A 13,441-nucleotide genomic window follows, 5' to 3' on the forward strand; every position below is an offset into this window, starting at 1 on the left:
CAGTTATCGTATCAGTTTCAAAACACAAACAGACTCACTGAAAACCTGGTCGGATCTAAAACGAAGAAGACATCAAACCCTCGAACAAGGACAGAGAAAGTCGAATACACGTACACAACTTCTATTTTCTGCATTCATTCATATCTTCATCATGTTCTTGAGTCGATTCGCAACAGAATCTGCCATTTCACCAGCTGAGTTTTGTTGTCCGTTTCTGGTATCTTTGGTTATACATCAGTTTGATGGGTAACGCTACAAACATCCACCTAGATATCAGTAACGCTACTGAAATACATCACGACTTCCAAGGCTTCATTGTCCTAGGACGAAAAGGTCAACTGGAAGGTCGAGAGCTTGCTTGCAGAGAATGAGGAACTTGAGGGAGTGAAGGCCTTAACCTCGGATTCTGCAGTGACGAGGAATTAGACAGTATGTCTTCGTCTCCAATCGACACAACCCAATTGATTGGGATGATGAACAACTAGACAGATTGTTGTCATCTTTTTTTTTTCGTGCAGGATCCTCTTAAACTCACTCTGTGTTTTCCCACCCGTTTTGAATCGCATCGTGTCCGAGTAAAGCAGAATCAGCTATGTCTTCGTATTTTAGTTTTCTCGCTTTGATGTTTGATTGTCTCAGAGCAAAGCATAATGAGCTTGTGAGTTGTATAATATACAAGAGTTCAAAAGCATGTATCTACATCGAGTAACCAATCTTTACATGGAGGCAAAAATATGTATGTTCTCTTCTGGTCATCTTCCTTGGAGCTGAGAAGTTACAGTCATGAAAACATCTTCGGGACAAGGGATCGTCAACCCGCCCATCGGATGACTGAACCCGAACTCCTCTTCAGCTTTACGGAGCAGGTCTTGAAACGAAGGCTGACTCAAGTATGAGACCGGCACCAAATATCTCGTCTTCTTGCTCTCGCCGACGTACACCGCAAGAAATCCCTTTGGTGCGGAAGCTCCTCCGTTCATAATCTTCTTTGCACCCATTAGACCTCTTATCAGAGCCATTTTTTCTTGTGTCTGATGGAACCGGGTGATTGCAAAAGTTTCAGATTTGGAGTTCTTGATTGTTGTTTTGTTGACGCCAAGAGATTGTTGTGTTTGGGTAATGATGAACTTTGGTACTGTATATATAAAGATCATCAACCAGACAGCTGACGACACCTCTATGGATTGAAGCTGTGACGTTTAAGGGCGGGACAGTTTCACATGGTTATGTCTTCCTGATGTTAAACCCTGAATCTTGTATGGTTGTCTTAATGGATAAACGGTGGTGGGACAAGTAACTCGAGCATAAATAGATGGGGTCACGATCGTTTCTGGCTGAAATTACAATAGCTTTTGGACAGCTTCATATGTGTTTCACAAGGGTTTGTCTTCTCAATTTTTGAAGAATAAATCATGAAAAGATGAGATGCCGCATTTGCTGACTTGAAGGTTCTGTTGTTCGTTTTCGCATTAATATTTTTGTATTGGGACATGAAGTCACGTACCAACACAGCAAGACGTCTCTTTCAACATTCACCAGTCTTCATTTCTTGACGATTTCAAAGAACAAGTTCACATGGCAAGTTTCTGTGGCGAAAATTCATTCGGTCCGCATGTGTCCGGTCGTGGGCATGCAAATTGTTCGGAAACCCTGAAGTCTCTGTTCATCGGTAGGCTGAAAGACAAAAGCCATGTGATGATATTAGCAAATTTTCTCTGTGCCAATGAAGGCTTATCTTCAAGGAAGCTCTTACTTCTCGTGAAACACAAGAAAGCTACCATCTTTGTTAGAAAAAGAAGAAGCTTACACATCAGATCCAGGGTTCTCCGGGTTCTTTGAAATCTGTGATCAAAGCAAATTTCCCGGCAATGCCTTGTTGGCAGCAGAGCATGACTCAAGGTATTGAAGAACCGAGATTGGAAAAGTCTGGTTTAATAGTTGGTTTGTAAAATTGTCTGGGTTGAAGTTAGTTATTGCAGAAAACGTTTTAATCTTGTATCTGTCAGTTGTTTGGGTTTGTAACTGTAGTATTAACTGCACGTGACAGTTTCGTTTGATGTTTTAGTGGAGTATATGTATGTGTAAGAGTTGTATGTATGTTAAGGGAAAAAGGAGTTTGCGTTCCCTGGAATGGACCGTGAATCCACCGTACGTTTTCGGGGAAATGTTCATCCAAAGTTTTGATCTTTTCGTCCGAGACGTTTCATCACCCTCAAGGAAGAATCTGGCAGCTTTGTTTGAGCAATGATGTTCTTATCTGAACTCTTTTTCATTTTCTATTCATTTTGGAGAACGCTTTGTATTTTTTCGAGTTTGATGAGCAAAAATCTAGAGAGAAAAGAAACAGATATGTTGAATACTTGTTAGGAAGTGAACTCATAAAATACAAACTCTGTACTTTGTGTTGAAACTCTCTTCTGTTACACAAAAAGCGGTTTTCACAATGAATTTCTCTCCAATGTAGAAATGAGAAAGAAGTATGTATCTATTCACATCTAATTCGCCTTGGGGAAAAAAAAAGAAAAAACGTTCATGTTTCCTCAGGATCGTCTTCCTCCGAGCCGGGAAGTTACATCCATGAAAAGGGCTTCCGGACAAGGGATCATCAAGCCGCCTGTCGGATGATTGAAACCGAACTCTTCTTCTGCTTTGCTGAGCAGAGCTTGAAACGCGGGCTGATTCAAGTATGAAACCGGGACCAAATACCTCGTTCTCTTGCTCTCCCCGACATATACAGCTAGAAAGCCCTTTGGAGCAGAAGCTCCTCTGCTTAGAATCTTCTTTGCACTCATGAGACCTCTCATCAGAGCCATTTTTTAGCAGAAAAGTCTTGTTATAGTGCTTCTTCTACAGATGGGTTTTGGAAAAGATGTTTTTTTTATATATTGGTTTGGAAGAGATGGTTGTATTCTGGGGATGAACTTTGGAGAAGTATATATAAAGATATTCAGCGAGAGAGTTGAAAGCCCCCAAGGATTGAAGGCTGTGGCCTACAAGAACATGTAAGGGGGAGAGTCCACATGTTATTGTCTTCCTGAATCTTGTATGATTGTCCATTACAGAGACTTGCATGTGCTGTTCTTTAACGTTCTGTCCAGATTCTGTGAGAGCATTCAAATCTATCTGAAAACAACTGATGTTCGAAGACAGTATCACATGCAAAGGCAATAGACCAGAAAAAGATTGAAATTTTTCAATGGCCAAACTTAAAGGGTATCATGTGGATTTGTCCACAGAGACTCCAGCTGCTTCATCACTTCAGGGCCCATAGTTGTAGGTAATGGTCCTGCAGATTATTTGAAAAGATTGGCAAAAACAGTCAAATCTCCTTCACTGCCAAATTCTGAGACCAAACCATGTGATGATGCTTTTTAGCAACATTGCTCTAATAAGCCATACGATTGCATCTATAAGTACATGTGTACCAACACTTGAGATACACCAAGCACTTCTCATATCTTCAGAGTAAACAACAAAGCTTCAGTCCCAATCTTCTCTGTTAGGAGAAACAGAAGAACAAGAACGTACACCAAGATCCATCCATGGCTTTCCGAGCTCTTCGTGTGTTGCAGCCAAAGCAAATTTTTCGGCAAACGAAGTCGTTCACACCCTCAAACTCAGTTGATATTCCAAAGGGGTACTTTTCGGCTTATGTCGGGGAGGGCCAGAAGAAGAGATTCTTGGTTCCCATATCTTTCTTGAATCAGCCTACATTTCAAGATCTGCTGAGAAAATCCGAGGAGGAGTTCGGGTTCGATCACCCAACGGGTGGACTCACGATCCCATGCAGTGAAGCGTTCTTCGTCAATCTCATCTCTAAACTCATCAGATGATGGCATTATTAATCTCAGTTTGTAGAAAATGTTTTCTCAGAAGAACATGTACATTTTTCCTCAGTTTTTTTTTTCCCGATAGAAGAGAAGACAGAAAAATCTCTCCTAGGATGAAAAACACAGAGTCGCTTGACTGTTGTAACATTTTTGTTGTCACGTTTTAGAGAGTTATACGATCAAAGATCTTGACTATTTAATAGATATTCGAAATTCCAAAATATTTGAATTCATGATCACTTTTTCGACAGGAAATCCGTGTCCAAGGCAAAAAGTTACAAACTGTACCAAACCCTCCTCGTCTCCTTTTTTAGCAAATTTTCCGGCAATGCCAAATCATTCAAGTATCGTTCTTGAACCAGCCTTTGGTTCACGATTTGCTGACAAAACCCGAGGAATAAGTTTCGGTTTGATCACCTGATGGGTGGACTCACAATGTCTCCAGTGAAGTGTTGTTCCATTGTGTTGACATATACCGGATCTTGAAGAATATTACGAGATATATCAATCTTATCAAATCCGAAAAATATATATTTAAAAATATTTATTATTTTATTTAGTTTACTTATTCGATGTAAGACTCTCATCTATTTATATGTTATTCTGATTATGAATAAAGATATCATTCCGTAAATTTCTACACATTGTTGAAACCTTGAACGCATTACCCTCTGTTTTAAAAAAAGAGGTTCGGCAACACACCTTTATCACACCACATAACACACAAGCAACATGATTTATGAATCAAATAGGATTACAGAAAAAAAAAACAATTTGCAACAAGTTTTTGACAGCCATAAATGTTGTCTTATAGAGCAACCGTTCGCGTGAACTTCCAGCCTTTGCAACTTCCTAAAACCTTATATTGAGTTTCTTGTTCTAAATTATCTGCGTCAAATTATCTCTCATTCCTTGTTTCAACCCTTCACGTGATTTCTTGCGAATGCAATTCAGTTCAACCCTTTTTGCAAATTCTTCTGATCCAAGGGGAGATAACGTCGTTCGAGTCCCACGGGATTTCGTCAAAGAAATACATTTTAAGGATTCCGGCCAAATCTCTGGCTCAATTCAGATTGGTATGCAAGGATTGGAACGGTATGATCGACAACAGTGTATTCGTCTACAAGTACTCGATTCTTTCCAACCATGAACATAATTTGTTGTGGAATGATTCGGGTTTTCATTCGATCACCAACGATCCACCGTTCAAAATCCAGAAATTCACTCTTTGAATGAGATTCTTCCGGATGATATGGGTTATATGGTTAACAACGATGGGTAAACCAATTCAGATGGATCTGAGGCACAAATTTCTTCAGAAGCTTGGACGTTTTCAGCTTCGGACATAACAAAGTTGTTATGTTTCATGAATCCACCGAAGTTAGGAGTTAGAAAGCTCAAGACAACACATGGAGAGTTCTTAATTTCCTTGGAATGGACCTGAATCCACCGTGCGCTTGTGGGGAAAATGTTCATCTAGAGTTTCGATCTTTTCGACGGAGACGTTTAAGCCCTTGTATAATTGATCTCTAAGGTTTGCAAAATAGAAAGATCAAGATCTGGATTTCTAACCAGTTTCATCACCCTCAAGGGAGAATCCGGCAGCTTTGTTTGATCAAAGATGTTCTGTCGAGGTTTCGAGAATTTATTCTCTTGGAGAAGTTAATACAATTGAAACCTGCTTCTTAGAACTTTATTGAGATGAGCTTTGTGCTTTTTTTTCTGAGTTTCTTGAGAGAAAAGAAACAGATATGTCGAATACTTGTTAGGAAGTGAACTCATAAAATACAAACTCTGCACTTTGTGTTTGATACTCTCCTCTGTTACACAAAAAGATGTATCTATCTACATCTAATTCTCTGTCTTTACATCGGGAAAAAGAAAAAGAAAAAACGTTCATGTTTCCTCAGGGTCGTCTTCCTCCGAGCCGGGAAGTTACATCCATGAAAAGGGCTTCGGGACAAGGGATCATCAAGCCGCCCGTAGGATGATTGAAACCGAACTCTTCTTCTGCTTTACTGAGCAGAGCTTGAAACGCGGGCTGATTCAAGTACGAGACCGGGACCAAATACCTCGTTCTCTTGCTCTCCCCCACATATACAGCAAGGAAGCCCTTTGGAGCTGAGGCTCCTCTGCTTAGAATCTTCTTTGCACTCAAAATACTTCTCATCAGAGCCATTTTCTGCAGATGGGTTTTGGAAAAGATGGAGTTTTTTTTATATATATATTGGGTTGAAGAGATGGTTGTGTTCTGGAAATGAACCTTGGAGAAGTAAGTATATATAAAGATATTCAGAGAGAGAGTTGAAAGCTCTGGGGATTGAAGCTGTGGCCTACAAGGACATGTAAGGGGGAGAGTTCACATGTTCCTGTCTCCCTGATGATAAGCCCTGAGTGTTTACGATTGCCTTCATGGATAAACGACGGATGCTATGGTAAAGAGGGTCCATCATCATTTCTGAGATTATAATTGTCATTGGACAACCGCATATGCACTCCACAAGGGTTTGTCCTCTCGCTGCTTTTGGAATAAATTATGAAAATCATCATCCATCGCATGCCCTTGTCCGTGACATGGACTTGGATGTTCTCTTCCTCATGACTTCAATGCTCTGTCCTGATTTCGCAAGAGCATTCAAATCTATCTGAAATGAACTTATGTGGGACCTGAAGCCGATTACCAACAGGGCAACAAGTCTCTGTCCTTATGAAGTTGGCAGACAGTATCACATGCAAAGGCCTTGGACTAGAAAATAGGAAAGGCTTGGAAATTTCAATGGCCAATCTTAGTCAGAAGACTGGCAAAACTGTCAAGTCCCCATCACTGCCGAATTCTTGGGGGGTGAGAGACCGAACCATGTGACGATGCTTTTTAGCTAAAATTACTCTTAGCCATACCAATGCATCTATAAGTACATGTCTACTGAATAGCTGAGCTACACAAGCACTTCTCATATCTTCATAGTAAACAACAAAGCGTCAGTCCCAATCTTCTCTATTAGGAGAAACAGAGGAACAAGAACGTACACCAAGATCCACCCATGGCTTTCCGAGCTCTTCGTGTGTTGCAGCCAAAGCAAATTTTCCGGCAAGCGAAGTCCTTCACACCCTCAAACTCTGTCGATGTTCCAAAGGGGTACTTTTCGGTTTATGTCGGGGAGAGCCAGAAGAAGAGATTCTTGGTTCCCATATCATTCTTGAATCAGCCTTCGTTTCAAGATCTGCTGAGAATATCCGAGGAGGAGTTCGGGTTCGATCACCCCACGGGTGGACTCACAATCCCATGCAGTGAAGCGTTCTTCGTCAATCTCATCTCTCAACTCATCAGATGATGGCATTTTTAATCTCAGTTTGTAGGAATCTGTACATGTTTCGTCAGTTTTATTTCTTTTGTTTGAGAGAAGAGAAGACAGAAAAATCTCTCCTCGAACGGAAAACACAGAGTCGGCTGACTGTTGTAACATTTTTGTTCCCACGTTTTAGTGAGTTATACACGATCAAACATCTTGACTATTTAATCGATGATTCTCTATTCAAAATTCCAAAAATTACAATATTCAAATCAGCAGGAGTGTTCCTATTAGCTCCTCAAATGCGACCTTGATTGATGCGTGAGTGTATCTGCATGATTCTTGGATGTTTGTGTTCCCTTTTTCAAAACCCTCCTTCTAAACCCTCTGAATGTGTCCAAGTCTTCGGCATGTTAAGTGTTGGTGAAGAAAGTTGTTCTATCTTTTCTCGACTTGAGCACACACCTCGGTCTCGATCTTCGTCCATGTCTCCTCGATCCTCAACACTTACTTCTCGTGAAACACAAGAAAGCTATCATCTTTGTTAGAAAAGAAGAAACTTACACATCATATCCATGGCTTTCCGGCAATTCCAAATTATTCACGGATGATATTCCAAAGGGGTACATACCGGTTTACATCGGGGAGAGCCAGAAGAAGAGATTCCTGGTTCTTGAAACCAGCCTTTGGTTCACGATTTGCTGACAAAACCCGAGGAATAAGTTTCGATTTGGTCACCCGATGGCTGGACTCACAATACCTGCAGTGAAGAAGTATTCGTGGATCTCAACTCAAAATTTCACGACGCAACAATATCAGTTTTGCAGATTTTATTTCCTGATCATTAATTGTTTCGTAACTAACATGTAACGTAAATCTTTTTCCCGACTTTTCGGTGAGTTGTAAGATGCAAGATTCTGAGTAATTGATGTTCTTTGATTTAAAACTTGACAGAGATTCAAATTCATGATATCTTCCAACCGAAAAGGTCAAGACTCGAGACAACACATGGAGAGTTCTTAACGTTCCCCATGGAATGGACTGTATGTGAATCCAATGTTCATCCAGACGTTCCAGCACATGTGTGATTTATCTCTTGGGTTAGAAAGACAACGACCTGGGTTTCTAACCAATTTCATCACCCACAAGGGAGAAGCCGAGTGTCGAATTCGAAGGCCAACTGAACCTGGCAGCTTTGTTTGATCAATGATGTTCTGTCGAGGTTTCGGTAACTCTCACTTTCTCATTTTCTATTCGTCTTGGAGAAGATAATATAATCGGAAACTGCTTCTTAGAACCTTGTGCTTTTTCTGAGTTTCTTGAGAGAAAAGAAACAGATATGTCGAATACTTGTTAGGAAGTGAACTCATAAAATACAATCTCTGTACTCTGTGTTGACACTCTCTTCTGTTACACAAAAAGCGGTATCCATATGTAGATATGAGAAAGAAGTGTGTATCTATTTACATCTAATTCTCCGTCTTTACATCGGGGAAAAAAAAAGAAAAAACGTTCATGTTTCCTCAGGGTCATCTTCCTCCGAGCCGGGAAGTTACATCCATGAAAAGGGCTTCCGGACAAGGGATCATCAAGCCGCCAGTCGGATGATCGAAACCGAACTCTTCTTCTGCTTTACTAAGCAGAGCTTGAAATGCGGGCTGATTCAAGTACGAAATCGGGACCAAATACCTCGTTCTCTTGCTCTCCCCCACATATACAGCAAGGAATCCCTTTGGAGCAGAAGCTCCTCTGCTTAGGATCTTCTTTGCACCCATGAGGCCTCTCATCAGAGCCATTTTTTTTATTGGTCAGAAAATGTCTGGTTATAGTGCTTCTTCTGCAGATGGGTTTTGGAAAAGATGGAGTTTTTTTTCTATATTGGTTTGGAAGAGATGGTTGTGTTCTGGGAATGAACTTTGGAGAAGTATATATAAAGATAATCAACGAGAGAGTTGAAAGCCCCAAGGATTGAAGGCTATGGCCTACAAGAACCTGCAAGGGGGAGAGTTCACATGTTCTTGTCTTCCTGAATCTTGCATGATTGTCCATTACAGAGACTTGCATGTGTTGTTCTTTAACGTTCTGTCCAGATTCTGTGAGAGCATTTAAATCTATCTGAAAACAACTTCTGCGGGACCTGAAGCTCAACAGAGCAACAAGTTTCTGTCACTCTGAAGCTGGAAGACAGTATCACATGCAAAGGCAATAGACAAGAAAAAGATTGAAATTTTCAAAGGCCAAACTTAAAGGGTATCACGTGGATTTGTCCACAGAGACTCCAGCTGCTTCACTTTCAGGGCCCATAGTTGTAGGTAATGGTCCTGCAGATTATTTGAAAAGATTGGCAAAAACAGTCAAATCTCCTTCACTGCCGAATTCTGAGACCAAACCATGTGATGATGCTTTTTAGCAACATTGCTCTAATAAGCCATACAATTGCATCTATAAGTACATGTGTATCAACACTTGAGATACGCCAAGCATTTCTCATATCTTCAGAGTAAACAACAAAGCTTCAGTTCAAATCTTCTCTGTTAGGAGAAACAGAAGACCAATAACGTACACCAAGATCCATCCATGGCTTTCCGAGCTCTTCGTGTGTTGCAGCCTAAACAAATTTTCCGGCAAGCGAAGTCATTCACACCCTCAAACTCAGTCAATGTTCCAAAGGGGTACCTTTCGGTTTATGTCGGGGAGAGCCAGAAGAAGAGATTCTTGGTTCTCATATCATTCTTGAATCAGCCTTCGTTTCAAGATCTGCTGAGAATATCCGAGGAGGAGTTCGGGTTCGAACACCCCACGGGCGGACTCATAATCCCATGCAGTGAAGCGTTCTTCGTCAATCTCATCTCTAAACTCATCAGATGATGGCATTTTTAATCTCAGTTTGTAGGAATCTGTACATGTTTCGTCAGTTTTTTTTCTTTTGTTTGAGAGAAGAGAAGACACAAAAAATCTCTCCTCGGACGGAAAACACAGAGTCGGTTGACTGTTGTAAGATTTTTGTTCTCACGTTTTAGTGAGTTATACGATCAAACATCTTGACTATTTAATCGATGATTCTCTACTCAAAATTCCAAAATATTTTCGAATCCATGATCACCTTCGGTAGGAAATTCCAGACCATCCTTGTCCAAGACTCCCATTTCCGACAAACTCAGGCAAAAGTTTATAAACTGTGCCAGACCCTCCTCAACCGGTGTGGCGTGGTAGAATCTAGAGGCCTCAAACCTGAAAACACCAGCTTGTGGTATAGCACCGGCCACCCATCTTCCGGTCACAACAAACCAGAATATGGATGTAGCCCGGAAACTCTGGGTAACGGGAGATTTAGACAACTCCCGTCTTTTTTAGGGTTTTTTATCTTTTTGCTTAAATGGTTTGAATAAGGCAAGATGCCTTGTGACTGTAAGCTGCCTGCAAATATGTTGTTCGGGCCTTTTTACCTGGAAAAAAAAAATTACACTTGGGCTTGTTACAGACAACTTTTGGACCAGATCCGAATCGGCCCTAAATTAAAAGCACATGCCGAACAGGAAAGACATACATGTTTCCTTCGAGCGTAAGGAATTCATGAAAAATCTAACCGGTCTTTTTCAACTGATATGATAACATTAACACACAAGACGGAGAGAATGAAAAACTCAAAATAGAAAACCATAAATTCACAGCATTCTCTCTTCGGAGTTCGATGACCCAACTTCAAAGAATTATCAAATGGCCAAAAACAGAGCACAAAGCCGAAAGCCATGGAGCTAATATATAACTAACCAAACCCCCGTGTCATTGCTGGGGTGGCTCGGGCCGTGGTTGGTCTGGCTCAGGAGGCGGAGACGGCCCAAACTCGAGGTTTGGGAATACACCGGGCGGCCTCTCCCGGGGTTGGATCGATAGCAACTGTGTCGAATCGCCCACAACGTCTGCCCACCCGTAATGAGGCTCAGCCCTTCACCAAAACAGATTCCGGGTAAGATAACTTCACATGATTTCGCGTTTAAAAATTTATCTACTCATGGTACGTTTCTCACTCGTAGTATGTTTCTTCATCCACAACTATATCCCAGCTTTCCCCCGTCGTGCTCTTCCCGTACTTGTGAACCTTCCTGTAACCAAGCCAAGGTTAAAATAGTCTTTTCTACGTCATTACGGCTAACCATTTGACATCAAGGTGGGTGTAGATAAAACTGCAATATTAGTACCCGTTTCCAAAGTGTTCCTCCCCCCAAGTCCTGGACCAGCCTAGAGACGTAAAAGATGAAGAGTTTTAGATAAGAGAGACGAGATAGAAGACGTACAAGGGGAAGGTAGGAGAAAATAAGGGAACTTACGTTCGCCGCTGGGTGATACGTGCCATGTCTCACCCTGGCGTGAACCTATCCCGGCAAAGAATTTATCTTCCCACTTGTCCCCCCATTTGGTTCCCAGCTCGGTCTCCGCCCACTTGTCTGTCCTGAATTATTCACCGATACAGATAATTACAACAACTTACTTTAATGGAGATCACTGACTCTGCCGAGTTCGTATCCATTTATTCACGTATAGACAGAATGCTTTTGATCTTAAGTGCCTGAGGTATTTAGGTTATAGTAACTAGGATGGTTGTGGGTTATAGGCGTCTTTAAGAGCTATACTATAACGACGACTGAAGTGATTGACACGAGTAAGATGCAGCTAGAGAAAACCATTTGAGAACAGATCCTCTTCCGTCGAAATGCTCTCCCCACTTCTCCCACCATGACTGTTCATTCAGTCTACCGTATTTATGCGCTCCTTTCTCTGTCCAGCCTTTAGCATCATACTTCTCCCACCTTGTTTAAGCAAAAAGGTGGTTTTATTCGACAATATAAGATGTCTGAACTGTCGGAAACAAACAAATGTCACCAAAACGGAGTATCTTATTAACCTACCATTTCTCGTACCAACCAGCATTTTCGGTTCCTGATTTTGCTTGCTTCTGAGCACTTCTCTCTATCCTTGCCAAATTACTGAAATTTGATAACTGTGGGTGAGAGAACTGTGAGAGGTTAACAGAAACTCATTTTTACCAATGGGAGAAACTTTAGCAAGGGTGCTATTCCGATAGAATGGAATGTTAGAACATAGACCTCCATTCGTCTTGATGAAGGACTTCTTGCCATGTCTCCCACCAAGAATCACCCTCAGCATTTCGACCAGATTTCTCCACACCTGTGAGCATTTGATACACTTTTAGAGCGAGCAATAAGTTAACATGGGAAAAGGAGGAAAGAAACAGTAAGAATCACAAAACCATCTCATAACACGATTAGCCAGCTCATACATTACCAATAGCAGGGAATAACCAAATTGAGGTTCCAAATAGTTTGAGTGGTAAATACTTTAACCAGTTTTCCGAAACTCTTTCCAGTTTTTTTGACCATCAATTGAGACAAGAGGTTACAACTTACAAAAAAAATGAAAAGATTTTCAGGAGAATGGGAGCATCATACCTAGCTCTTTGTATCCGCTCCAGTCACTTTTCTCCCACCACTGTCAAGGATATCAATAAATCCGATTAAACGCATCCACCTGGGATGATACTTCATGGGGTTACAAGAAATAACCTGAGTCTTCATTTAAGCACTTGCTATTGCAACGGATGGGCTATCACTCCTGAGTTTTTAAACGGTGGCTCACTCGAGATCAGCTATGCATCTAAGTGGAGAAAAAAAGTTTACCGTTTCTGTCCACTCCGTAGAGCCATCGTGGGATCGACCTCCCATCCTTGTCCACCTACATCTGAACCCGTTCTCTCCCAAGTCCTGCCCACTTTCTCTATACCAAGTGCTGCCGTCTTCGTTAGTGCCGGACTCGTTCACGTTTTCATTTAACAAATCGATGCCCCAATCCTTTTCATTTGCAATCCCGGTGTCTAGGTTTACAAAACCACGAGATAAAAAACAAATATGTCTGGTTAGATATCCAAATCAAGAGCGGCATGAGTAAGCACGATAGAACTTTCAGGGCAATTGCGAGGGACAAGAACAGAAGAAGGTTTGTGCAAGAAAATTAGCGTCTTCAAGTAATGTAAATTACCTCTTTTTGGTGGAGTATCACGCGACTGAGGGCCGGTATTTCTTGGAGTACAACGAGGATAAAACTTTTCTTGCTTGGATACGAATCGAGACCTAGACAAAAAAACCAAAATTTATCAGGATGATCGAATCTTTGAAACTACAAAGGAGATCGCAGGGTGGGGAGTAAACGACATGAAAACTTCCAAAGCAGCACAAAACTGGAGGGGGGAATCACACTCGTGACCTCGAAAGTTGAACACCCAAATTGACACTAACAAAGGTTCAG

General features: G+C 41.3%; 7 protein-coding genes across 8 annotated transcripts in view; 2 read left to right on the top strand and 5 right to left on the bottom strand.

Annotated features, from left to right (window-relative positions):
* Positions 1-642: 642 nt before the first annotated feature.
* Positions 643-1,219, bottom strand: LOC104813160 (auxin-responsive protein SAUR21-like). Its single transcript, XM_010540704.2, has one exon. It carries the CDS (start codon positions 1,152-1,154, stop codon positions 753-755), a length of 402 nt encoding a protein of 133 aa, XP_010539006.1. The 5' UTR covers positions 1,155-1,219; the 3' UTR covers positions 643-752.
* A 1,152-nt stretch (positions 1,220-2,371) lies between these two features.
* Positions 2,372-9,025, bottom strand: LOC104813161 (auxin-responsive protein SAUR21-like). Of its 2 annotated transcripts, XM_010540705.1 has the most exons (2): positions 8,654-9,025; positions 2,372-2,550 (listed from the first exon to the last, which is right to left on the bottom strand). In XM_010540705.1, the coding sequence occupies exons 1-2, from the start codon at positions 8,914-8,916 to the stop codon at positions 2,541-2,543; spliced, it is 273 nt and encodes a 90-aa protein (XP_010539007.1). In that variant the 5' UTR covers positions 8,917-9,025; the 3' UTR covers positions 2,372-2,540. The 2 variants fall into 2 exon arrangements, with proteins under 2 accessions (XP_010539007.1, XP_010539008.1); XM_010540706.1 differs by lacking the exon at positions 2,372-2,550 and having other exon boundaries at positions 8,461-9,024.
* On the bottom strand, positions 2,377-2,917 carry LOC104813165 (auxin-responsive protein SAUR21-like). The gene has a single exon (XM_010540709.2). The coding sequence runs from the start codon at positions 2,811-2,813 to the stop codon at positions 2,541-2,543; it is 273 nt and encodes a 90-aa protein (XP_010539011.1). The 5' UTR covers positions 2,814-2,917; the 3' UTR covers positions 2,377-2,540.
* On the top strand, positions 3,423-7,350 carry LOC104813163 (auxin-responsive protein SAUR21-like). The gene is made up of 2 exons (XM_010540708.1): positions 3,423-3,829; positions 7,159-7,350. Exons 1-2 carry the CDS (start codon positions 3,543-3,545, stop codon positions 7,160-7,162), a joined length of 291 nt encoding a protein of 96 aa, XP_010539010.1. The 5' UTR covers positions 3,423-3,542; the 3' UTR covers positions 7,163-7,350.
* On the bottom strand, positions 5,570-6,349 carry LOC104813162 (auxin-responsive protein SAUR21-like). The gene has a single exon (XM_010540707.2). It carries the CDS (start codon positions 6,007-6,009, stop codon positions 5,737-5,739), a length of 273 nt encoding a protein of 90 aa, XP_010539009.1. The 5' UTR covers positions 6,010-6,349; the 3' UTR covers positions 5,570-5,736.
* A 566-nt stretch (positions 9,026-9,591) lies between the features above and the next one.
* LOC104813166 (auxin-responsive protein SAUR21-like) lies at positions 9,592-10,217 on the top strand. Its single transcript, XM_010540710.1, has one exon. It carries the CDS (start codon positions 9,698-9,700, stop codon positions 9,986-9,988), a length of 291 nt encoding a protein of 96 aa, XP_010539012.1. The 5' UTR covers positions 9,592-9,697; the 3' UTR covers positions 9,989-10,217.
* Positions 10,218-10,651: 434 nt separating this feature from the next.
* Positions 10,652-13,441, bottom strand: part of LOC104813167 — a 3,683-nt gene continuing 893 nt past the window's right edge. The window contains exons 2-11 of the mRNA XM_010540711.2: positions 13,175-13,266; positions 12,817-13,010; positions 12,589-12,628; positions 12,226-12,307; positions 12,028-12,105; positions 11,803-11,928; positions 11,449-11,570; positions 11,320-11,359; positions 11,149-11,223; positions 10,652-11,066 (exon numbers count right to left, since the gene is read on the bottom strand). Of these exons, the coding sequence (XP_010539013.1) occupies positions 10,904-11,066; positions 11,149-11,223; positions 11,320-11,359; positions 11,449-11,570; positions 11,803-11,928; positions 12,028-12,105; positions 12,226-12,307; positions 12,589-12,628; positions 12,817-13,010; positions 13,175-13,266 (1,012 nt within the window). The 3' untranslated portion in view covers positions 10,652-10,903. The remainder of the gene's footprint in view (positions 11,067-11,148; positions 11,224-11,319; positions 11,360-11,448; positions 11,571-11,802; positions 11,929-12,027; positions 12,106-12,225; positions 12,308-12,588; positions 12,629-12,816; positions 13,011-13,174; positions 13,267-13,441) is intronic.

Source organism: Tarenaya hassleriana, unplaced genomic scaffold (assembly GCF_000463585.1).
Source record: "Tarenaya hassleriana unplaced genomic scaffold, ASM46358v1 Cleome2, whole genome shotgun sequence".
Taxonomy (NCBI): domain Eukaryota; kingdom Viridiplantae; phylum Streptophyta; class Magnoliopsida; order Brassicales; family Cleomaceae; genus Tarenaya; species Tarenaya hassleriana.

Coding starts and splice junctions, on each gene's coding strand:
- LOC104813160 (XM_010540704.2), bottom strand. CDS start 1,154: ATGATCTTTATATATACAGTACCAAAGTTCATCATTACCCAAACACAA.
- LOC104813165 (XM_010540709.2), bottom strand. CDS start 2,813: ATGGCTCTGATGAGAGGTCTCATGAGTGCAAAGAAGATTCTAAGCAGA.
- LOC104813163 (XM_010540708.1), top strand. CDS start 3,543: ATGGCTTTCCGAGCTCTTCGTGTGTTGCAGCCAAAGCAAATTTTTCGG.
- LOC104813162 (XM_010540707.2), bottom strand. CDS start 6,009: ATGGCTCTGATGAGAAGTATTTTGAGTGCAAAGAAGATTCTAAGCAGA.
- LOC104813161 (XM_010540705.1), bottom strand. CDS start 8,916: ATGGCTCTGATGAGAGGCCTCATGGGTGCAAAGAAGATCCTAAGCAGA.
- LOC104813166 (XM_010540710.1), top strand. CDS start 9,698: ATGGCTTTCCGAGCTCTTCGTGTGTTGCAGCCTAAACAAATTTTCCGG.